The sequence below is a fragment of the Dendrobates tinctorius genome, unplaced genomic scaffold, assembly GCF_039654945.1.
Source record: "Dendrobates tinctorius isolate UK_male_01 unplaced genomic scaffold, ASM3965494v1 ptg000232l, whole genome shotgun sequence".
Lineage (NCBI taxonomy): Eukaryota > Metazoa > Chordata > Amphibia > Anura > Dendrobatidae > Dendrobates > Dendrobates tinctorius.
In genome coordinates, this window is record NW_027361899.1 from 5,799,864 (window position 1) to 5,826,142 (window position 26,279).

At 45.3% G+C, this 26,279-nt stretch overlaps 1 protein-coding gene across 1 annotated transcript in view; it reads left to right on the forward strand.

Moving 5' to 3' along the window:
• Positions 1-26,279, forward strand: part of DNAH8 (dynein axonemal heavy chain 8) — a 418,964-nt gene that overhangs the window by 84,288 nt on the left and 308,397 nt on the right. Inside the window, exons 15-18 of the mRNA XM_073556422.1 lie at positions 2,650-2,780; positions 9,771-9,890; positions 10,364-10,502; positions 10,600-10,787. Coding sequence (XP_073412523.1) covers positions 2,650-2,780; positions 9,771-9,890; positions 10,364-10,502; positions 10,600-10,787 — 578 coding nt within the window. The remainder of the gene's footprint in view (positions 1-2,649; positions 2,781-9,770; positions 9,891-10,363; positions 10,503-10,599; positions 10,788-26,279) is intronic.

Genomic DNA, 26,279 nt, shown 5'->3' on the forward strand with positions numbered 1-26,279 from the left:
AATATAAGGAATAGAGGCCTGTCTATCACATTACTTAACTCCCTTAATACCCGAGGGTGAATGCCATCAGGGCCTGGTGATTTGTCCACTTTCATCTTACTAAGGCGGTTCTGCACTTCTTCCTGGGTTAGGCCGGTAATACTTAATGGGGAGTTTACATTCTCACTCTGCATTTCCCCTGGCAAATCCTTTTCCTGTGTGAACACTGTTGAGAAAAAAGTATTTAAAACATTTGCTTTTCCCACATCGCTCTCTATGATTTCACCCTCATTGTTCTTTAAAGGGCCAACACCATCAATTTTAATCTTTTTACTGTTTATATAATTAAAGAATAGTTTGGGGTTTGTTTTACTTTCCTTAGCAATGAGTCTCTCAGTTTCCACTTTTGCTAAATGTATTTGTTTTTTACACATTTTATTTTTTTCTCTATAACTTTTTAATGTTTCTTCATTGCCTTCTTGTTTTAGCTTCTTAAATGCCTTGTTCTTGTTATTTATTGCCCTTTTTGCATCCTTATTTAGCCACATTGGTGTTCTCCTGTTCCTAGCCCTTTTATTTCTGTACGGTATGGCTAGCTCGCAGTGGGTGTGTAAAACTGATTTAAATATTTCCCATTTATTTTCTGTGCTCCTATTTTTGAGGACATTGTCCCAATCAATTCGGGGAAGGTTCTCTCTAAGCTGATCACACTTTGCTTTCCTAAAATTCAGCATTTTCGTAACCCCCTCTCAGGGCACCTTACTGAAGACAAGTGGAATTGTGTTATATTGTGGTTACTGTTCCCTAGGTGCCCATCGACTCGGACTTCTGTTATTCTATCTGGCCTGTGGCTTAAAATTAAGTCCAGAAGGGCTGTCCCTCTAGTTGGGCCCTGCACAAGTGGTGACAGATAATTATAATAATAATAATAATAATAATAATAATAATAATCTTTATTTATATAGCGCCAACATATTCCGCAGCGCTTTACAGTTGAACAGTTTCAAACACAACAGTCATAAGTAACAACGTTAACAATACAATAATTAAAGCGAAATAAGACGACCCTGCTCGTGGAGCTTACAATCTACAATGAGGTGGGGGGGATACAAAGCACAGGTTTGTATTTACAATGATGTATTTACAATGACGGTCCAGCCATCTTCAGGGGGTGGGGGTTAGATGGAGATAGTGAATGGGCTACACACACACAAACATGACTTTGATTACTGAATGTGATAGGCCGCTCTGAACAAATGTGTTTTGAGCGAGCGCCTAAAACTATGCAAATTGTGGATGGTCCTAATATTTTGGGGTAGAGCATTCCAGAGGATTGGCGCAGCACGGGAGAAGTCTTGGAGTCGGGAGTGGGAGGTACGGATTAGGGCAGAGGTTAGTCTGCCCTAATCCGTGCCCTAATCCTAGTCTAATTATCCTTGGTCACTGACAGAAATTGGTTTCCTTTCTGAGATCCGCAGGTTTCAGTTTCCCGGTCTATGTCGGGGTAGTTGAAGTCCCCCATAATAATCACCTCATTGTGATTTGCTGCTTTGTCTATTTGTTTCAATAATACATTCTCAGTGGCTTCTGTTATATTTGGTGGCTTATAATAAACCCCTATGAGGATTTTATTAGTTTTCCCTCCTTGTATCTCCACCCATTGAGACTCCACCTCTTCGTTTCCCTCTTGTATATCTTCTCTTAGTGTGGGCTTTAAAGTGGACTTTATATATAGACAGACTCCACCCCCTTTCCTTTTTTTACGATCCCTCCTAAACAAATCATATCCTTGCAAGTTAGCCGCCCAGTCATAGCTGTCGTCTAACCATGTCTCAGTTATTCCTACTAGGTCGTATTTTAACTCATACATTACCAACTCCAGATCTTCACTCTTATTGGTCAGGCTTCTTGCGTTGGTCAGCATGCAGGAAAGAAGTTTTGCTTCCTTTTTCTTAGCTTCCTTCTGAGTACCCTGTCTTGGGTCTTTTGTACCACATCTAGTATCCTTGATTAGTTTGTCCTTCTGCTGCATGTTCTTGTCTGCTGTTTTTTCTGTCATCCCCTCTTCTAGTTTAAAGCCCTCCTGATGAGTGTGGCAAGTCTTCTGGCGAATGTGTGTTTCCCAGGTTTTGTGAGGTGTATCCCATCTCTTTTGAGAAGTCCATCATAGAGGTAATTCACGCCATGGTCCAAGAATCCAAATCCTTGCTGCCTGCACCACCGTTGTAGCCAGTTGTTCGCCTCTAGTATCCTATTCCATCTTCTGATGCCATGACCATCGACTGGGAGGATTGATGAGAAAACAACCTGTACGTTCCGTTCCTTTATTTTTTTCCCCAGAATTTCAAAGTCTTCGCAGATAGTTGGTAGGTCATTTCTTGCCGTGTCGTTTGTGCCTACATGTATCAGTAGGAAAGGGTAGTCGTCCTTGGATTTGAGGATAGTTGGTTTCCTGTTGGCCACATCCTTGATTTTTGCTGCTGGGAGGCAGCATACTTCTCGTGCGGTTATGTCCGGCCTGCAGATAGTTGCCTCCGTGCCTCTTAGTATTGAGTCGCCCATAACTACCACTCTTCTTTTCTTTCCGGACGCACTGCTTGTTGCTCGTGAGTGTTTTTGAGTGTCATTTGTTTCCGCCTTTGTTGACACAGTAACTTCTTTTTTTGTTAGTGTGTCTTCTCTTGGATAACATCAAGCTGTACGCGAAAAACGAACGAGGCATCGATTCTCTGATCCACCTGACAATGATCTACAGTGAAGACATTGAGATGTCCTTCAGACTGGAGAAGTACGGCCTGTTGGTAATAAAGAGAGGCCAGGTATTCAAGACCGATGGAGTGGAATTATCAGCAGGGCACCTAGCAGATATACAGACATGCTACAAGTACCTCGGCATCCCACAGGGATATGGGAACCATGATGAGGAGGCAAGGAAAGCAGCAACATCCAAATACCATCAAAGGGTAAAACAGCACAGAGGCGCTAATCAGAGCAGCACAAGAGCAAGCACTAAGTACCAGATCCATAGAAGCAGGAATCTACCACTCAAAATAAGACCCGAGGTGCAGACTATGCAAAGAAACTTCAGAAACCATCCAACACATAGTGTCAGGATGCAGAATGCAAGCAGGGACAGCGTATACCAAAACCCACAGCCAAGTAGTGGGAATTGTATACAGGAACATCTGCACAGCATATGGGCTAAGCCCCCCTAAGTCCAGGTGGGAGACCCCAGAAAAAGTGGTGGAGAATGAAAGGGCTAAAATCCTGTGGGGCTTCAAGATCCAGACGTATAAGCAGGTGTTGGCTAACCAACCAGACATTGAGATAGTGGACAAGGATCAGATGACAGCAATGATAATAGATGTGGCAGTGCCAAGGGACAGCAACATCAGAAAGAAGGAATATAAGAAGCTGGATAAATACCAGGGCCTCAAAGGAGAACTGGAGAAGATGTGGAAGGTGAAGGTAACTGTGGTGATAGGCATCCCTGCTTCAACTGCTCCTAAGTCCGAAGAATGGCTACAACAGATCCCAGGAGCAACATCTGAGCTCTCTGTCCAGAAAAACGCAATACTGGGAACAACTAAGATCCTGCGCAGAACCCTCTAACTCCCAGGCCTCTGGTAGAGGACCCGAGAATGAGAAAGGACAACAAAGACAAACCCCATTGGGGGGGTGAGAAGGAAGTTTTTTATATATAGTATATATATTATATACTAGTAGAATACTTGCGGCTTAGCTCGCAAAAAAAATATGTTAAATTGTTGGTTATGGTAGCTAAAGTAGAATTCAGTGTCACCCTGAAATTGACATTTTCAGAGTGCTACAGCAATTTTTTTTTCCACTTTATATTTTTATTATTTGTGTAGGGTGCATCTATCTGAGTGTATTTGCATGCGTGTGTTGTCCTTGCGTGTGTGTGTGTGTGGTGTGCATGTGGTATTTGTGGGGTGGTGTTTGCATTGTGTGTGTCTAGAGTGGTCTGGTGTTTGTGTGGTGTGTTGTGGCATTTGTGTGGTGTTGCATTTGTGGGTTGGTGTGTGCTGTCTGTGTGATGTTTGTATGGTGTTTGTATGTTGTGTGTGGTGTGCGACCCCTTTAGCAGCGGCTCTTTGGCGCCGTCGCTATAATCCGTCCCTGTCAGTCACAACTGTTGTTTGATTTTGTACAAAAGAGAAAAAAAAGTGGTGGCACTCACCGTTGTCGTGAAAATTCTTTATTAATTAAAAGGCAGTGGCATGGGAGGAACGTACAGAAGAGTGCCTTTTAATTAATAAAGAATTTTCACGACAGAACGGTGAGTACCATCAGTCTTTTTTTTTCTTTTGTGCAAAATCAGATTACATGTTTGCTTTTCTGGATTGAGCACCCGTTCTGACGGTATTTTGGCGGTCGGTCCAGGTGTGTGATTTTCGACTTGAATAGTAGTCATGGAACTGCTTTGGGGTTAAGGAGCAGTGCCAAATCTTCTGTCTCTCTTAAGGTACTGTCACACTTAGCGATGCACCAGCGATCCCGACCAGCGATATGACGCGGTCAGGATCGCTGGTGCATCGCTAAGTGGTCGCTAGTGAGCTGCCACACAGGCAGATCTCACCAGCGTCATCGCAGGGGTCGGAGGTCGCTACTTACCTGTCAGACGAGGCGATCCTGACGTCCTCCCGTCCACGTCCACGCGTCGCTCGTCTCCACAGCAGGAAGCGCAGCAGGAAGCAGACAATGAAAAGTGGCCTAGGACGTTCTTGCGCGATTAGTGATAACCAGCGGGGGGAGCGGTCGGAGGTAAGTATCAGACATAGCGATATCGCTAGCATTATCGCTATAATGTCACAAAAACCAGTGACGTTATAGCAATATTGCTAGCGATATCGCTTAGTGTGACAGGCCCTTTAGGGTACGTGCACACGCTGCGGAATCTGCCGCGGATTCATCCGCGTGGATTTTGCAAAATCTGCAGATAAATCCGCAGGTCAAAAGACATGCGGTTTATCTGCGGATTATCCTGCGGTTTCACCATCTCCACAATGGTGGAGATAGGAATCCGCAGAAAGAATTGACATGTCAATTCTTTCTGTGGTTTAAAAACCGCAGATAATCCGCGCGGAAAATTCTGTAGCGTCTGCACAGCGGTTTCCATTTCTCATAGGGAATAATGGTACAGTGCACCGCAGCAGAAACTGCTGCGGATCTGCAGCGGCCAAATCCGCTGCGAATCCGCAGCGTGTGCAGACACCCATATGTATTTTGTTTTGCACAACTGTTGTTTTCCCCTCAGCACTTTTACTTTCACCTTCACATTTCTCCATTATATGTATAGGGCCTAACTTCGGGGGACCCAATCTCATGACGGGGGGACGCTAGCGAGATGTAGCATGCGCAGTATTCTGCTCCTGTGGGTGGAGAGGGGGCATGCCATATTTCACCCAAATCGGGCAAGAACTGTGGATTTGTACAGAGCGGGCTACTACAGATTTTGAGTTATATATATATTTATATATATCTAAAGTATAATGCATGTACACTCACTGGCCACTTTATTAGGTACACCTGTCCAACTGTGTGTTAAGACTTAATTTCTAATCTGCCAATCACATGGCGGCAACTCAGTGCATTTAGGCATGTAGACATGGTCAAGACAATCTCCTGCAGTTCAAACCGAGCATCAGTATGGGGAAGAAAGGTGATTTGAGTGCCTTTGAACGTGGCATGATTGTTGGTGCCAGAAGGGCTGGTCTGAGTATTTCAGAAACTGCTGATCTACTGGGATTTTCACGCACAACCATCTCTAGGGTTTACAGAGAATGGTCCGAAAAAGAAAAAAAATCCAGTGAGCGGCAGTTCTGTGGCCGGAAATGCCTTGTTGATGCCAGAGGTCAGAGGAGAATGGGCAGACTGGTTCGAGCTGATAGAAAGGCAACAGTGACTCAAATTGCCACCCGTTACAACCAAGGTAGGCAGAAGAGCATCTCTGAATGCACAGTGCGTCGAACTTTGAGGCAGATGGGCTACAGCAGCAGAAGACCACACCGGGTACCACTCCTCTCAGCTAAGAACAGGAAACTGAGGCTACAATTTGCACAAGCTCATCGAAATTGGACAGTAGAAGATTGGAAAAACGTTGCCTGGTCTGATGAGTCTCGATTTCTGCTGCGACATTCGGATGGTAGGGTCAGAATTTGGCGTAAACAACATGAAAGCATGGATCCATCCTGCCTTGTATCAACGGTTCAGGCTGGTGGTGGTGGTGTCATGGTGTGGGGAATTTTTTCTTGGCACTCTTTGGGCCCCTTGGTACCAATTGAGCATCGTTGCAACGCCACAGCCTACCTGAGTATTGTTGCTGACCATGTCCATCCCTTTATGACCACAATGTACCCAACATCTGATGGCTACTTTCAGCAGGATAATGCGCCATGTCATAAAGCTCGAATCATCTCAGATTGGTTTCTTGAACATGACAATGAGTTCACTGTACTCAAATGGCCTCCTCAGTCACCAGATCTCAATCCAATAGAGCATCTTTGGGATGTGGTGGAACGGGAGATTCGCATCAGGGATGTGCAGCCGACAAATCTGCGCCAACTGTGTGATGCCATCATGTCAATATGGTCCAAAATCTCTGAGGAATGCTTCCAGCACCTTGTTGAATCTCTGCCACGAAGAATTGAGGTAGTTCTGAAGGCAAAAGGGGGTCCAACCCGTTACTAGCATGGTGTACCTAATAAAGTGGCCAGTGAGTGTATATAGTGTGTGTGTGTTTTGAAGAATATTTCCTATGACATAAATGACAGAGTTGCTCTATGTAAAAGCTCATGTTAAAAATCGCATTACAGTCGGATAGCAATCGCACTGCATTCGGATGTAAATTGAATGCTAGGTGTGAAAAATCAGATTCTACTCGCCTGACACTTGCATTGCACTAGTGCTACTCTCAGTAGGGAGACTCGGATCAATTTTTCATACATTTAGTGCGACTCCAGCCTTAGGCTGGGTCAGACTTGTGAGAGACTTGCACGAGTCTCGCGTCTCAATACCCGGCACTGCCGCCGGCACTCTGGAGCGGAGCGTGCGGCTCCATGTATTGCTATGTGACCGCATGCTCCGCTCCCGAGTGTCGGCGGGTATTAGCATGCGAGACTTGGCCGTGTTTCTCGCATGTGTGATCCCAGCCTCCGTCTTAGGCCAGGGTCACACTGGCGAGGAATACGGACGAGTGAGAGGCGTTAAAAGCACGCATTACACACGGACAAATGATTCTCTATGGGGCAGCTCCCAACAGCCGTATATTTCTCGGGCATATTCTACGGTCCGTGCCAATAGCAGCATGCTGCGATTGTCAGCGTACTACGCCCGTAATACGCCAATGTCTATCGGTGCGCAAAAAATACGGATTACACATAGACCACACATGTGACTTGCGAGAAATACGCACCCGGTGTCTTTTAGAAAAACTGGCAATTCAGTGCGCTATACAGTAAACTCACACTGACAGGTTTAATAAAGAAAGAAAGAATAGATATATACACATAGAATATATATATATATATATATATATATATATATATATATACATACATACATACATGTCATTGTGACAAATATATATTTATATTTCACAGAGTTCTTCATAGCAGAATAGCCGCTAATTAAATTGCCGACTTCTATCAAATCATTCCCCAACCCGACATGAATTGACACATGGTTTACATTCAGTAAAGCATTTCATTTCATGTTTTTTTTATATGTCCTTGACTAATAATTAGATGCGGGTTTGTGTGCAAAATTTGGGAGTTGTAGTTATTTTAAGGGGTTAATTCTTTGGTAAAAAATGCCCTATATTAGTGGCGAGTGGGTTAATCTAACAAAGGGTTAATGTCACCATTCGATTGTAAGATGACATTAACCCTTTGTTAGATTAACCCATTCGCCACCGCTACAAGGCAATGGGAAGCCCACGCATTTTTTACCAAAGAATTAACCCCTTAAAATAACACCTACAACTCCCAAATTTTGCACACAAACCCGCATCTAATTATTAGTCAAGGACATATAAAAAAACATGAAATGAAATGCTTTACTGAATGTAAACCATGTGTCATTTCATGTCGGGTTGGGGAATGATTTGATAGAAGCTGGCAATTTAATTAGCAGCTATTCTGCTATGAAGAACTCTGTGAAAAAAAATAAAAAAAAAAAATATATATATATATATATATGTTTATCTCGATGACTTGTGTGTGTGTATATGTATGTGTGTGTATATATATATATATATATATATGCATTCTATGTGTCTATATCTATTATTTCGTTTCTGTTAGAAACCCTGTCATAGGGCTCCATTATATGTCCATTTTGCAAGCCTGCGAAAAAATCTCGCCATACGGATGCTGACATGCGCAAAATACGCGACCACACCTTGCTTACGGATGACATACGGAGCACAATTTAGGGGTCATTCATCCGTATTACGCCTGTAAACTACGGACCGTATTTTGCGTCGGTTAGTGTGACCCCGGCCTTATTGTGGACACACTGGTAGAATACATCATGTGTAGCAGTTCTTGCTCTTTTAAGGCTGTGTACCCACGTAAGCGTTTTTTTCGTGTTTGTTTTAAGCGTCTTTACCGGCAAAAACGCTTAAAAAAGCGCTTACAAGAAGCATCCCATTCATTTGAATGAATTCCGCACTTTTTGTGCATATTGATGCGTTTTTTCCATGTAAAAAAATTATCACGGTAAAAAACGCAGCATGCTCATAAATTTCGCTGAAAAATCCGCATTTCTAACTATATTCTATGAGCAGGAGTATGCTCCTGTAAAAAACGCATAAAAACCGCGCAAAAATCGCTCAAAAAAATGCGCATTTTTCCTTGGAAGGAGTCCGTTTTTTTCTGCATACGTGGGTACATAGCCTAAATGTGTAAAAAAAAAAATGTCATTTGTCTTGTCTAATAAACTTACATGGTATTATGTTTGGTGATCCCAAATTGCTTTTGCGCATGTCTTTTTCTTTGTTTATTCATAGATCTTGGACTTTATTACACGTTTAGCAGTCTACAGTTTTGAATGTTTTTGCTTTTTGCAAATGTCTGTGTAGAATTGCACTTTATTTATTGTTTGGGGGGTGGGGGGAATTCCTTCTTTTGTCTTTTTTGTGATTTTATGTTTGTTGATTAGCATTCTGTGGGTCCAATTCATTATCCATGTGCCGCGTTTTTTTATCAGGATTTTTGTAGTTTTTGTCTGTTGATAAATGCCAAATACTTTTTTTAATTTGCATCATTATTCAAGTCTATTTTATATGTTTGTTCATTTTTTTTTTTGCATTTTTTTTATTTCAAAAATACAAAAATGAACAACATTTTTTATTTTGCATAAAATCCATAAACCAGGTGCACCATTTTGAAGCACATAAATGATGAATCCGTCATTTTGTCTCTTTAGGATTTGCGACTTTTGGAAATGTTGCAGTGTTTTTGCACAGTAGTACTCCAGTAGCCTCGTTGAAACCAAAATCTGGCTAATTTTGTTTTTGCACCTTGTCACATTGTAAAGCATCAGTCAACTTGTTTGACCTGATAAGGCGCAAAAAATTAAGATGCAAACAAAGAGCATGTTTGAGATTGCATAAAATTTATCAACCCACATTCACCATTTTGAGGAATTTGGTGCAAAAATAGGAATGAATACCACGAAAAAAAATAAGTCACTTAAAAACAAAACGCAGTTAGTGAATCAGAACTTATATGGTTACAATGGAATAAGCTCGTTGTTACTTTCTTTAGCACTATGAACATTACAAGACGGATCCCCCCACTGTCAGGAGCATGCCCCCTGTGGCTGGTCGTATCCGATGGTCAAGAGAGCTGTTCAGAAAGATAAATGAGCCCATCACCTATCTGAAGGTAGGATTCACTTTCAATATCACATAACGCTCTCAGGTGTTTATGGAGCTATCACCAGGCTTCAGTGCTAATGATTAGGTTATGGCCTGCATCTCTGTATGCCTTTATATTCATTGCTGTTAAGGGGTTGTCTGCATCGTAATAGCCACTGAGCTCAGCGATTGACTGCAGTGCTGTGGACATGATGTCACGACTGCAGCCGATCGACAAAGACCAGAGCGGAGGCAAAGAGGCAGCGCTGGACCTAGGAAGGGTCAGTAAGGCTCAGAATGTTATTTTATACATCAGTTTGCTTATGGGCTAAAACTGGTTGAAAAAGGACAACCCTTAATCTTCAATGCCAACTATATAGCTGTACAAAAAATGGCAAAAGGTTTAACAACTGTAAACTTAAAAAGTAAAGTAAGAAATTGTTGTGGTGCTGAAAATAACCAAATGCAGGTTTTTGTAACAAAATATTTTCCTCTGTCAAGAATTATACTGACATCTTGACAAGCCCGGAGGGTAAAGCCGCGGTGCAGCTTCATAATAGCATCGGTTATGTATTGGTGGAGTTTGAGGTCTTGCACCACCGAGCTTGGTATGAGGACCTCTTCAACAACCTTCAAGTTGGTAAGTAAGCCAATTGCAGGAGTCTGGGTTGCTTGTGGCAGAAGACATTTGTTGTTCCAGTTATTCAATACGTGTCTAATGTCTTTGTTTTGTTCAGCCCTGCAGGCAAAGCTGTTGGTTCGCCATCCTGAAACCAAGCAGGTCTTCATTAATTTTGATCCTAAGTTTCTAGAGATTTTCCAAGAAATAAAGTGCATGATAAAGATGGGTTTAGATGTTCCAGAGGAAGCGGAAGTATTTCTTACAATAGAAGCAGACCTGAACTCAAATCATCTCCAGCTGGAAGTAAGTGCTGTAAATGACATAATTGATTGTACTCACATGTAGTAAAATCTCCTGCCTGAAGACAAGAAGGTGCAACCATGACGCCGTGTTGGTACAACCAAAATTGCATGTAATTAGTTGCAAGCAGATTTGGCTTATTTATTTCTTTTACTTTATTATTTAGCGCCATTAATTCCACAGCCCTTTACAAACATCATCATTACTGTCCCCATTGGGGCTCACAATCTACATTCCCTATCATTATGTCTTTGAAGTGTGAGAGTAAACCAGAGAACTCAGAGGAAACCTACGCGAAAACAGACTCTTAGCAGATGTTCTCTTTGGTGGGATTTGAACCCAGGACCCCGATGCTTAAAGGCAACAGTGCTAACCATTGAGTCACCATATATAATGCTAACCACTGAGCCAACATGTTGCCATAAGCTTTGTGTCAGGAACACCGCACTGCACTTGCTCACTGAGCCAGTGCGCTTGTCCTGAGTAAGACAAACTGTGCTCAGAGATACCTGTGGAGCGGGCAGCAGCAGAGAAGATGCGTGCTTCAGACCCGCAGGACCTGAAGCACGTGACTGCTGGGGCGTGGCCTAAACTCCAGAGAGCTAGGAGCTGCAGGAAAACTCCTAGCATGGTAACTACGGAACAAAGTTACTAATTGGCATAAACAGGGACATAAACCAGATCAGGCCGGGGTCAAAGCACGAGATTGCATGACAATTACCAAAGGGCTAGACAGAACGGATAGTCAAGACATAGCCAAGAAGTCAGAAACCAGAGAAGCAGATATACAGTACAGAATCAACAGGCAAATTCACAACGGGGGACAGAACCGGATCAGAACCACATAAGCAAGCTATAAGACAACGAACAGGCACACAGGGGTCAAAACACTCGGCCAAAGGCAAAAGTATAACTGACAGGGATTGGAGTTTCTCAGGGCTATAAAAAGCTCTCCCTGAACCAAAGAGAGGCCATAATAATTAACCCCAGGTGTGCAGGTCAAAGCCTGCACTGAGCTCAAGACATTAACCCCTGACGTGCAGGTCAAAAATATGCACTGGGATCATGACAGTACCCCCCTCTCAACGGGGGGCTTCTGGACCCCCTGGCTTCCCCGGGTACTTGGCATGGAAAGCCCGAACCAGGCGATCTGCATGTACAGAGTGAGCAGGGACACATGAGCGATCCTCCGGTCCATATCCCTTCCAGTGGACCAGGTACTGCAAAGAGCGGTACACCCGCCGAGAGTCCACAATATGTCCGACCTCATACTCCAAGTGACCCTCCACCAACACTGGAGGAACAACAGACTCGGAGTCCTCCGTGACAGACCCCATGGGTTTCAACAGAGATTTATGGAATACATTGGATATCTTTAAGGAGGCGGGGAGACGCAACCTATATGCCACCGGGTTGACTATCTCCACAATCTCGTACGGACCAATGAACTTTGGTCCCAATTTAGCTGATGGTACCTTCAAGTTGATGTTACGTGTGGAAAGCCAAACCTTCTCCCTCACCTGAAACATGTGTCCCGGGGCCCTCTTTTTGTCAGCAAAATATTTGTACCTCCCCTGGGCCCGAGAGATATTACGCTGGACTTCAGCCCAGGGGTTTTTTAACCGTTAGACGGACCCCTCTGCCCCTGGACAACTGGAATCCACCCGTGAAAACTCCCCAAAATGAGGCTTAAACCCATAATTGATTAGGAATGGGGACATGTTGGTGGACTGACTCACCCGGTTGTTAAAAGCTAATTCTGCCAACGGTAACGCATCAAACCAATCCTCCTGTCTGGCGGAGGTCAGACACCTGAGAATTTGTTCCAGGGATTGATTGGTGCGTTCCGTCTGACCATTACTCTCCAGGTGATATGCCGATGAGAAGGAGAGTGAGATGCCCAATTTCATACAGAATGCCCTCCAAAATTTGGCCACAAACTGCACACCTCTGTCAGACACCACATTCAGGGGTACCACCATGCAATCGGACCACATGCTGCACAAACAACCTTGACAATGTTTCTGCTGAGGGTAGTGCTGCCAAGGGAATGAAATGGGCCTGTTTTGAAAACTTATCCACCACCACCCAGATCACGGTATTGCCCCTGGAAGGTGGAAGACCGGTAATAAAATCCATGGAGCGATGAGTCCATGGCCTATCAGGAACCGGTAAAGCTATGAGTTCCCCAGCCGGCCGGTTATGCGAGCTTTTTGAACGGGCACAAACTCCACAAGCAGCAGTGAATTTCTTGACATCGGACCCCAGTGAAGGCCACCAAAAAACCCTGCCTACTGCCTCTCTAGTGGCCGTGATACCGGGATGAGCACACAGCCTAGACTCATCAAACTCCTGCAGAAGTCTAGGCCGCAATAAATCTGGAACAAACAATTTATCCCCTGGCCTGGTCGTCGGAGCTAGGGCCTGAGCCCTCAAAATTTCTTATTCCAACTCTGATGAGACCCCCGCCACTACCACCCCTGGGGGAAGAATGGAGGACGGCGGCTTGGGGGGAGACACCGGGTTAAAACTTCTGGACAGGGCATCTGCTTTAACATTTTTGGACCCTGGTCGAAAAGTAATGGAGAACTGAAAGCGTGAAAAAAAAAAAAGTGACCAACGAGCTTGTCTAGGAGTAAGCCTCTTAGCAGATTCAAGGTATGCCAAATTTTTGTGATCAGTGATAAGTGATAGGGTGAGCTGCCCCTTCCAAAAAGTGCCTCCATTCTTCGAATTCCAGCTTGACTGCAAGAAGTTCTCTATTTCGTACATCATAGTTTCTCTCAGCGGATGAGAACTTCTTGGAGAAGAAGGCACAGGGTTTGAGATTAGTAAGGGTGGCCGGACCCTGGGACAACACTGCCCCCACCCCTACTTCAGAAGCATCCACCTCCACAATAAATGGTTTGGACGGGTCTGGCTGGACCAACACTGGGGTGGCCATGAAACATTTCTTAAGAGCTGAGAAGGACTCCTTAGCGATTTCCGACCAATTTTTTACATCAACCCCCTTCTGGGTAAGATCTGTGAGTGGTTTAACCACTTGAGAGAAACCTTTAATGAATCTCCGGTAACAGTTCGCAAATCCCAAGAAGCGCTTGAGCCCCTTGAGATCACGAGGCTGAACCCATTCTTCGATCGCCAGCACCTTCTTAGGGTCCATACGAAACCCCCCACAAGATACAATCAGCCCCAAAAAAGACAGTTCCTGTACGAAAAACGAACATTTTTCCAATTTAGCAAACAAGTGGTTCTCCCTGAGTCTCTGAAGAACTGTCTGTAGATGTTGTAAGTGAGACTGACTGTCTGGGGAATACACCAAAATGTCATCCAAATAAATGACAACAAAACGGCCTATCAAGTCAGAAAACACAACATTGATAAAGTTCTGGAAAATAGCGGGGGCATTAGTTAACCCAAAGGGCATAACCAGGTTTTCAAAGAGTCCCTCTGATGTGAGGAACGCAGTTTTCCACTCGTCCCCTTCCCGAACCCTTATCAGGTTGTAGGCCCCCCCGGAGATCTAATTTGGAGAACCATTGGGCCCCAGATAACTGGCTACATAGGTCTGGGATGAGGGGAAGTGGATAAGTGTTCCTAACCGTTATCTTGTTAAGTTCTCGAAAGTCGAGGCATGGCCGCAAACCACCATCTTTCTTCTTCACAAAGAAGAATCCTGCTGCCACGGGTGACACAGAAGGCTTGATGTGCCCTTTGCGGAGACTCTCAGCTATGTACTCCTTCATGGCTTGGCGCTCAGGCCCGGAAAAAATTGAACAATCGAGCCTTAGGTAACTTGGCTCCGGGTACTAAATCAATGGCACAATCGTAGGGTCTATGTGGTGGCAGCGCCTCAGCCTCACTTTCGGAAAATACGTCTTCGAAATCCTTCAGGTACTCCGGAATACCTTCCAGACCGACAGACAACACAGATACGGTTTTAACAGAGTTAACAAGAGGCCCCAGGTTACAACATTTATCTTTGCATCCCCATTGAGTGATCTCTCCCATCACCCAATCAATGGTAGGATTATGGCGTTGTAGCCAAGGCATCCCCAGTACCAGTCTTGCAGGCAAGTTATCTAACACAAGACAAGTTAATTTTTCCACATGAGTGGAACCCACTTTCAGAGAAAAAAGTTCATACCTGAAACAGATACCATCCCGGGTAAGAGAGGACAAGTTAATTGCCACAAGTTTAACAGGATCCTGAAGCCTGAATGTCCCTATCTTATTAAGAGTCATAATCCGGGCAGCAATCAGGTTAACAGCAGAGCCACAGTCAACAAAGGCGGTAGTCTGAACAGGACCATCACCAAGTTCCAGTTCCACCCGAAGCAAAATTTTTGCAAGTGAGGAAAAAGGTACCTGAAGGTCTAGGTAGCCTCCTCGACTACAACCCAGACCTAGTCGTTTCCCGCCACCTTGGAGGATGACGGACAGGAGGGGCAGTCCTTCTTTCAATGTCCAGATTCCCCACAATAGAAGCACAACTGCTTCTCCCGGCGACGTCTTTCCTTCTCATCACAGGTGACAGCGCTCACCTCCATAGCCACTGGAGGAGTCAGGGTCTCAACTCCACTGGATAATAATGATGTTTCAAGTTGCATAACACCTCTTGCCCGCAGTCTGCGATCCATGCGAACCGCTTGGGTCATGGCATCCTTCAGGGAGTCAGGTGGAGGATGGAGTGCCAGGGCATCCTTCAGACGTTCATACAGGCCTCTACGGAACAGCCCCCGAAGTGCGGCATCACTCCAAGAAATCTTGGCTGCCCAACGTCTAAATTCAGAACAGAACGACTCGGCCGAGTGCTTCCCCTGACAGACACTCATCACCTTGTCCTCAGCCAAACGCACTCTATCAGGCTCATCGTAAATAAGTCCTAAGGCCTCAAAAAACGCATCCACATTCATTCTCTCCAGGGCAGAAGAGGAAAGAGAAAATGCCCAGGCTTGTGGGGACCCCGTAAGCAGGGACATAACCACCCCCACCTTCTGTTTCTCCCCAGAGGAACAGGGTGTCAAGGAGAAAAAGAGTTTACAGCCCTCTCTAAATGCTCTAATTTCATTTTTGTCACCAGAAAATGTATCTGGTAACTTAACCGGGGATTTGGGTGGGACTAAAATGATATCTCTATTCCCCACCTGCTGAAAGCCTGCGGAAAGCGCCCCCTGAACCGAGTCCGCAACCTGCCGTTGGGACTGGGCCAGAGTTTGGTGTTCCAAACTTAGCTTCTGCAGCGACTGAGTCAAGCATTTCGCCTGCTCAGATAAGGCATGCATTGGGTCCATGCTGCAGAAGTGAGAGAAAAAAAAAAGTTCACGGTCAGTTATAATGTCAGGAACACCGTACTGCACTTGCTCACTGAGCCAGTGCACGTGTCCTGAGTAAGACAAACTGTGCTCAGAGATACCTGTGGAGGGGGCAGCAGCAGAGAAGATGCGTGCTTCAGACCCGCAGGACCTGAAGCACGTGACTGCTGGGGGCGTGGCCTAACCTCGGAGAGCTATGAGCTGCAGGAAAACTCCTAGAATGGTAATTACGGAACAAAGTTACAAATTGGCATAAACAGGGACATAAACCAGATCAGGCCGGGGTCAAAGCACGAGATAGCACGACAATTACCAAAGGGCTAGACATAACGGATAGTCAAGACGTCACGTGGACCCGTCCTGTGTGACACGACCCGCAGGCCGGTAACTAAGACAACAAGACACGGCACGTGTAACTGTCCTGTGTGACACGACCCGCAGGCCGGTAACTAAAACAACAAGACACGGGGGAAGGGGAAACAGTTACAACGGTGGGCCGGAACCTTTCACCCTAGTACACCCTACACCTATCCCTTGCTAGGGAGCTAGGTGGTGCAGGCACTGGCCCCACCGCTGTACTAATACACATCAGGGAAAAATACAAACAGGGAAACACCATTTAGCTTTGCTCTGTTGCTATTGCTCCCAGCAACAGAGTCCACCACCAGAATGCAGCTTTCCTCCAGAATAGCTGCTACTTCTCCAAGCTTTGTCAGAGCTACAAGTAACACCTCTCTGTAACTCCTTCCTTCACCAGACTTTACACCAGAGCTCCCCTGAGCTGCTCTCTGTAGTTCCTTCCTTCACCAGTCTTGGTTGGAAATGAGCAATATCACCAACACCTGCTCATAGACCATGTGACCCTATATAGGAAAAGGGAATGGTCAAATGATCAGGGGCCAAAGGCTGCTATAATCCCAGTGACCACCGGGGGCAAAAGGCAAAGCAAAGAAAACATCAAGTGCAATGACCCTAACGGCCACCGGGGGCAAAACTAGAACTGAAACCACCAGCTTAACCCCTTCACCCCCAAGGGTGGTTTGCACGTTCATGACCGGGCCAATTTTTACAATTCTGACCACTGTACCTTTATGAGGTCATAACTCTGGAACGCTTCCATGGATCCCGGTGATTCTGACATTGTTTTCTCGTGACATATTGTACTTCATGTTAGTGGTAAAATTTCATTCAAATAACTTGCGTTTATTTGTGAGAAAAACGGAAATTTGGCGAAAATTTTGAAAATTTCGCAATTTTCCAACTTTGAATTTTTATGCCCTTAAATCACAGAGATACGGCACACAAAAAACTTGATAACTAACATTTCCCACATGTTTACTTTACATCAGCACAATTTTGGAACCCAAATTTTTTTTTGTTAGGAAGTTATAAGGGTTAAAAGTTGACCAGCGATTTCTCATTTTTACAACACCATTTTATTTTTAGGACCACATCACATTTGAAGCCACTTTGAGGGGTCTATATGATAGAAAATACCCAAAAGTGACACCATTCTAAAAACTGCACCCCTTAAGGTGCTCAAAACCACATTCAAGAAGTTTATTAACCCTTTAGGTGCGTCACAGGAATTTTTTTGAATATTTAAAAAAAAAATTAACATCTAACTTTTTTTCATTAAAAAAAATACTTCAGGTTCAATTTTTTTTATTTTACCAAGGGTAACAGGAGAAATTGAACTGCAAAAGTTATTGTGCAATTTGTCCTGAGTACACAGATACCTGATATGTGGGGGGGAACGACTGTTTCGGCGCATGGCAGAGCTGAGAATGGAAGGAGCGCCGTTTGACTTTTTCAATGCAAAATTGGCTGGAATTCAGATTGGACGCCATGTCACGTTTGGAGAGTCCCTGATGTACCTAAACAGTGGAAACCCCCTACAAGTGACCCCATTTTGGAAACTAGACCCCCCAAGGAACTTATCTAGATATGTGGTGAGAACTTTGAACCCACAAGGGCTTTACAGAAGTTTATAACGTACAGCGGTACAATTAAAAAATCATATTTTTTCCACAAAAATGATCTTTTCACCCCAATTTTTACTTTCCCAAGGGTAACAGGACCCTAAAAGTTATTGTGCAATTTGTCCTGAGTACGCTGATACCCCACATGTGGGGGTAAACCACTATTTGGGCGCATGGCAGAGCTCGGAAGGGAAGCAGCGCCATTTGACGTTTTTGGCTGGAATTGAGATCGGACACCATGTCGCGTTTGGAAAACCCCTGATGTACCAAAACAGTGGAAACCCCCCACAAATGACACCATTTTGGAAACTAGACCCCCTAAGGAACTTATCTAGATGTGTGGTGAGAACTTTGAACCCCCATGGGCTTCACAGAAGTTTATAACATAAAGCCATACAATTAAAAAATCATATTTTTTCCACAAAAATGATCTTTTCACCCTCAATTCTTTTTCCAAGGGTAACAGGACCCTAAAAGTTATTGTGCAATTTGTCCTGAGTACGCTGATACCCCACATGTGGGGGTAAACCACTATTTGGGCGCATGGCAGAGCTCGGAAGGGAAGCAGCGCCATTTGACGTTTTTGGCTGGAATTGAGATCGGACACCATGTCGCGTTTGGAAAACTCCTGATGTACCAAAACAGTGGAAACCCCCCACAAATGACACCATTTTGGAAACTAGACCCCCTAAGGAACTTATCTAGATGTGTGGTGAGAACTTTGAACCCCCATGGGCTTCACAGAAGTTTATAACATAAAGCCATACAATTAAAAAATCATATTTTTTCCACAAAAATGATCTTTTCACCCCAATTTTTACTTTCCCAAGGGTAACAGGACCCTAAAAGTTATTGTGCAATTTGTCCTGAGTACGCTGATACCCCACATGTGGGGGTAAACCACTATTTGGGCGCATGGCAGAGCTCGGAAGGGAAGCAGCGCCATTTGACGTTTTTGGCTGGAATTGAGATCGGACACCATGTCGCGTTTGGAAAACTCCTGATGTACCAAAACAGTGGAAACCCCCCACAAATGACACCATTTTGGAAACTAGACCCCCTAAGGAACTTATCTAGATGTGTGGTGAGAACTTTGAACCCCCATGGGCTTCACAGAAGTTTATAACATAAAGCCATACAATTAAAAAATCATATTTTTTCCACAAAAATGATCTTTTCACCCCAATTTTTACTTTCCCAAGGGTAACAGGACCCTAAAAGTTATTGTGCAATTTGTCCTGAGTACGCTGATACCCCACATGTGGGGGTAAACCACTATTTGGGCGCATGGCAGAGCTCGGAAGGGAAGCAGCGCCATTTGACGTTTTTGGCTGGAATTGAGATCGGACACCATGTCGCGTTTGGAAAACCCCTGATGTACCAAAACAGTGGAAACCCCCCACAAATGACACCATTTTGGAAACTAGACCCCCTAAGGAACTTATCTAGATGTGTGGTGAGAACTTTGAACCCCCATGGGCTTCACAGAAGTTTATAACATAAAGCCATACAATTAAAAAATCATATTTTTTCCACAAAAATGATCTTTTCACCCTCAATTCTTTTTCCAAGGGTAACAGGACCCTAAAAGTTATTGTGCAATTTGTCCTGAGTACGCTGATACCCCACATGTGGGGGTAAACCACTATTTGGGCGCATGGCAGAGCTCGGAAGGGAAGCAGCGCCATTTGACGTTTTTGGCTGGAATTGACATCGGACACCATGTCGCGTTTGGAAAACTCCTGATGTACCAAAACAGTGGAAACCCCCCACAAATGACACCATTTTGGAAACTAGACCCCCTAAGGAACTTATCTAGATGTGTGGTGAGCACTTTGACCCCCCCAGTGCTTCACAGAAGTTCACAACGCCCGGGCGTGAAAATAAAAAATTCGTATTTTTTCCACAAACATGATCTTTTAGTCACCATTTTTTTATTTTCCCAAGGGTACCAGGAGAAATTGGACCCCAAAAGTTGTTGTCCAATTTGTCCTGAGTATGCTGATACCCCATATGTGGGAGAAAACTACTGTATGGGCACACGTCGGGGCTCGGAAGGGAAGTAGTGACGTTTTGGAATGCAGACTTTGATGGAATGGTCTGCGGGTGTCATGTTGCCTTTGGAGAGCCCCTAATGTACCTAAACAGTGGAAACCCCCCACAAGTGACACCATTTTGTAAACTAGACCCCCTAAGGAACTTATCTAGATGTGTGGTGAGCACTTTGAACCCCCAAGGGCTTCACAGAAGTTTATAATGCCCGGGCATGAAAATAAAAAAATCGTATTTTTTCCAGAAACATGATCAATTAGTCCCCAATTTTTTCATTTTCCCAAGGCTAACAGGAGAAATTGGACCCCCAAAAGTTGTTGTCCAATTTGTCCTGAGTACGCTGACACCCCATATGTGGGAGAAAACTACTGTATGGACACACGTCAGGGCTCGGAAGGGAAGCAGTGACGTTTTGGAATGCAGACTTTGATGGAATGGTCTGCGGGTGTCATGTTGCCTTTGGAGAGCCCCTAATGTACCTAAACTATTGAAACTCCCCACAAGTGACCCCATTTTAGACACTAGACCCCCCCACGGAACTTATCTAGATGTGTGGTGAGCACTTTGAACCCCCAAGTGCTTCACAGAAGTTTATAACACTCGGACGTGAAAATAAAAAAATCATTTTTTTTCCACAAAAATGATATTTTTGCCCCCAATTTTTTATTTTCCTAAGGGTAACAGGAGAAATTGGATCCCAAAAATTGTTTTGCAATTTGTCCTGAGTAGGCTGATACCCTACATGTGGGGGTAAAACACTGTTTGGGCGCATAGCAGAGCTTGGAAGGGAAGGAGCACCATTTGACTTTTTCAACTCAGAATTGGCTGGAATTGAGATCAGACGCCATGTTGCATTTGGAGAGCCCCTGATGTGCCCAAACAGTGGAAACCCCCAATTCTAACTCCAACCCGAACCCCAACACGCCCCTAGCCCTAACCCTAGCCCTAACCCTAGCCCTAACCCTACCCCAACACACCCCTAGCCCTAACCCTAGCCCTAATGGAAAAATGGAAATAAATACATTTTTTTTATTTTATTATTTTTCCCTAACTAAGGGGGTGATAACGGGGGGTTTGATTTACTATTTATGGCGGTTTTTATGTTTGGCGGCTGTCGCACGCTAAAAGACGCTTATTATTGTAAAAATAGTTTTTGCATCACCACATATTGAGAGCTATAATTTTTCCGTATTTTGACCCACCGAGTCATTTGAGGTCTTATTTTTTGCGGGACGAGTTGACGTTTTTATTGGTACCATTTTCGGGCACGTGAAATTTTTTGATCGCTTTCTATTCCGATTTTTGTGACGCAGAATGAACAAAAACCAGCGTTTCATGAATTTCTTTTGGGGGGGGTGCGTTTACACCGTTCCGCGTGCGGTAAAATTGTTAAAGCGGTTTTATTCTTCGGGTCAGTACGGTTACAGCGATACCTCATTTAGGTCGTTTTTTTATGTTTTTGTCGGTTTTATGCAATGAAAACTATTTTATATAAAAAATAATTATTTTTGCATCGCTTTATTCAGCGAGCTATAACTTTTTTATTTTATCGCTGATGATGCTGTGTGGCGGCTCGTTTTTTGCGGGACAAGATGACGTTTTCAGCGGTGCCATGGATATTTATATGCGTCTTTTTGATCGCGCGTTATTACACTTTTTGTTTGGCGGTATGATAATAAATCATTATTTTTTGCTTCGTTTTTTATTTTTATTTTTTAAGGGGTTCGCTAAAGGGGTTAACTAATGGGACAGTTTTATAGGGCGGGTCGTTACGGACGCGGCGATACCTAATATGTGTACTTTTATTGTTTTTTTTTATTATTATTTCCAAAAAATGGATTTATTGGGGGAATATTTTTTTTTTTTTTTCTAATATATTTGGCGATTTTTTTAAAATTATTTTTACACTTTTTTTTATTTTTTTTTTAACTTTATTAAATAGTCCCAGGTGGGACATCACTGTCCTGTGACAGATCGCTGATCTGTCACATCACAGATCACTGTGACAGATCAGCGATCTGACACAGGCACTGCAGAAGGCTTCCTCATGCCTGCGCTTTGCAGGCACTGAGGAAGCCAGCTTCCTGCAGGCCCCCGAAGGCCCCCGTTGCCATCTTGGATTCGGGGGCCTGGAGGAAAGGAGTCCCCCGCAGCAGCGCTGCACATTGCGCTGTCGTGGGGGGCTCAGGGAAGCACGGAGGGAGCCCCCTCCCTGCCGATGCTTCCCTTTAACCCCCGGTACACCGCGATCGTGTTTGATCGCGGTGTGCAAGGGGTTAACGTGTCGGGGGCGGTCCGTGACCGCCCCTGACACATTGTGCCTGGTGTCAGCTGTGATAATCAGCTGACAGCCGGCCGCGATCAGCGGCGCTCACCACGTGGGCGCCGCTGATCGCGCCGACGTACTATCCCGTCCATGGGCATAGGGGCCCAGGTCCCATGGACGGGATAGTACGTCGGATGGCAGAAAGGGGTTAAGGAAAAAAAAAAGGTTACTAGTGCTTTTATCTGTCATGATCCAGCATGGATCATGACAGTACCCTCCCTTAATGAGGGGCCTCTGGACCCTCAAGACCGCTCCTCATCAAGGAACCACCTACAGAGGGGACGCCCAGATCCAGAGTTCACCACTGCAACTACCTGCACGTCATGTTGATGACAAACGAGCACCGCTGGTATTGGCAATGTATGTTCTGGAGGCACCACACATCTCCGAAGCGCCGACCTGGGGAACGAGATGTGTATGTTTGGGGGTAACTCAAGCTGGTAAGACTCCGCAACACACTTCGACTGGATGTTTTTTGGTGGCCACCCATACATGCTCGTTCATACACAGGTCCAGACCTTAACGTTTATTGCCACACATTCGTTTGTCACAATTCGGTGAACTCTTTCTGGGATTGACAACAGAGACGTCCCCCTGTGTCACCACACTCTCACCTCCGCAATTCACCACGGGGTACACCACCCTCCAACCCCTTCCACCATGAGGTCTGCGCCTCCCAGACGGCAGAGACAGTAGTCCCTAGGCAGCAGCCCTCACATGACTGCCCCCAGCTGACCCCTTCCCTCGCCCGCCAATCTATTACCAGTTTGTGTTTTTTCAGCAAAGGGAGGCCTAAAACGATAGGTACTGGCATTCCCTCCTAGACGTAGCATGACAAGGACTCCTCATGATGTCCTATACGTAGATGGATATTTTCTACAACTTGGGTCAAGCTTCCCTGGCTCAGTGGAACAGAGTTTATGGCCTGGACGCTTATAGGTTGGGCTAGCGTCCTACACCTCAGGCCATGAGTCTGGACAAGGAGAGCATCCACCAGACTGACTCCTGCTCCGCTGTCCACAAGCACCGGTATAACCTCCTGTACCCCGCCAGCCAACACCTCTGCTGACATAGTACCTTAGGAGGGCAAAATGGAGGAAATATACACTCCCTGGTCGCCTCACTCCAAGCGACCAGGGGAATGCGGCTTCTCAGATGGCACAGATAATTTGGCGCGGGTTGGGCATGACCAGTCTGCCCACAGTAAAAACATGCTGACACCACTCCCCGAACCGTAGGCAGCTCCGTACACAAACTAGCTCCTCCTACTTGCATAGGTTCATCTGGAGACTTGGCACACACTGGGCAGGCTCTCATGAAATGGCCCGGCTTCCCACAAGAAAAGCATACCCCCCCACCACGACGAGCCGCAGACACCCCCTTTTTTGTACCAACAACACCGGGCTGTCTGGGTTCCTCCATCCGCACTGGTGCGTCCTCCTCCCTAGCGAGGACAACAGGGGCACATTTTGTGTATGTCTCTCCCTAAGGCGTCTATCCACCCAGATGGCAAGGGACATGGCGGCCTCCAGCGACCTGGGGGCGGTGTACTGCACCAGAGTATCTTGCAACTTTGGAGACAGACCCTGCTCAAATTGACTCCTAAGTGCAGGGTCATTCCACTGAGTGTCAGTGGCCCACCTCGTAAACTCTGAGCAGTACTCCTCAGCAACCCGGGCTCCCTGTTTACACCTACGGAGTCGGGATTCCGCCAGGGAGACGCCATCAGAATCCCCATACACAAGCGCCAAAGCTGCAAAAAACTTGTCCACGGACTCTAATGATGGTGAATCGTCTGGCAGGGAGAAGGCCCAGGATTGGGGATCCCCCTTAAGAAGTGACATAATGATTCCCACCCGTTGCTCTTCACTCCCTGATGAATGAGGGCACAGCCTGAAGTATAGTTTGCAGGCTTGCTGACATACCAAGAATTGATCTCTCCCTCCAGAAAACCTGTCAGGGAGGGATATTTTGGGTTCTGGCTGAGCCTGTGCCTGAACCAGACCCCCAAAGCCCACCAACAGCTGCAGCTGCTGCACCAACTCACCGCGCAGCCCCCTAATCTTATCAGTAAAGATCTGCAGCATTTGGGCAAAGGTCTGCATTGGGTCCATGGCTCAGCAGAAAACAATGTTATGGTTGGTGATAATGTCACGTGGACCCGTCCTGTGTAACACGACCCGCAGGCCGGTAACTAAGACAACAAGACATGGCACGTGTAACTGTCCTGTGTGACACGACCCGCAGGCCGGTAACTAAAACAACAAGACACGGGGGAAGGGGAAACAGTTACAACAATGGGCCCTGCGATAGGGAACGGGGACGTGGAGACCTCCTGCACTCCCCTGAGTCATTGTCCCTCACACTCCTAACGTTCCCTATACAGGCTCCTCACCTGTCGCCGAGCCAGAACCTGTCACCCTAGCAAACCCTACACCTATCCCTTGCTAGGGAGCTGGGTGGTGCATGCACTGGCCCCACCGCTGTACTAATACACACAAGGGAAAAATACAAACAGGGAAACACCACTTAGCTTTGCTCTGTTGCTATTGCTCCCAGCAACAGAGTCCACCACCAGAATGCAGCTTTCCTCCAGAATAGCTGCTACTTCTCCAAGCTTTGTCAGAGCTGCAAGGAACACCTCTCTGTAATTCCTTCCTTCACCAGACTTTACACCAGAGCTCCCCTGAGCTGCTCTCTGTAGTTCCTTCCTTCACCAGTCATGGTTGGAAATGAGCAATATCACCAACACCTGCTCATAGACCATGTGACCCTATATAGGAAAAGGGAATCGTCAAATGATCAGGGGCCAAAGGCTGCTATAATCCCAGTGACCACCGGGGGCAAAAGGCAAAGCAAAGAAAACATCAAGTGCAATGACCCTAACGGCCACCGGGGGCAAAACTAGAACTGAAACCACCAGCTTTAGGGATAAAAAAGGTTACTAGTGCTTTTATCTGTCACGATCCAGCATGCATCATGACAGACGTAGCCAAGAAGTCAGAAACCAGAGAAGCAGATACACAGTACAGAATCAACAGGCAAACTCACAACGGGGGGGGGGGGGGGACAGAACAGGATCAGAACCACATAAGCAAGCTATAAGACAACGAACAGGCACACAGGGGTCAAAACACTCGGCCAAAGGCAAGAGTATAACTGACAGGGATTGGCATTTCTCAGGGCTATACAAATCTCTCCCTGGACCAAAGAGAGGCCATAATAATTAACCCCAGGCGTGCAGGTCAAAGCCTGCACTGAGCTCAAGACATTAACCCCTGACGTGCAGGTCAAAAATCTGCACTGGGATCATGACACTTTGCCAGTGTTTTATGTTTGGGTTACCCGAGTTTAAACATCCCGGGGCGGTGCTGGGGGATCTCCGTAATCAGCTAATCCGGGTGCTTGCTGGGCGACTAGGATGTCTGTTCAATACGTCTGCTGAGAAGCGGCTACGCGAGGCTTTGTTCCCACCGTATTTTATGAATTTTTGATGCTGCAGATTTTGTGCATCGTTTCTGCACTTATTGGTTAAGTTAGACTGCTTGCTTTGTTGAGTGCTTTTTTTTATATGTTTTTACCGTATATTAAATAAATATTTTGTTTTGGACACTTCCTGGTATTTCGCATTAATAAAACTTCATTGATGAAGTCACGTGCAGATTTCATGCTTGTGTGTTTTTATTTTTTGTGAATTATCCTCATCTCATTCTATTTCTACAGTCATGGCCAAAAGTTTTGAGAATGACACAAATATTATATTTTCACATGATCTGCTGTCCTCTGGTTTTTATGTGTGTTTGTCAGATGTTTTTATCAC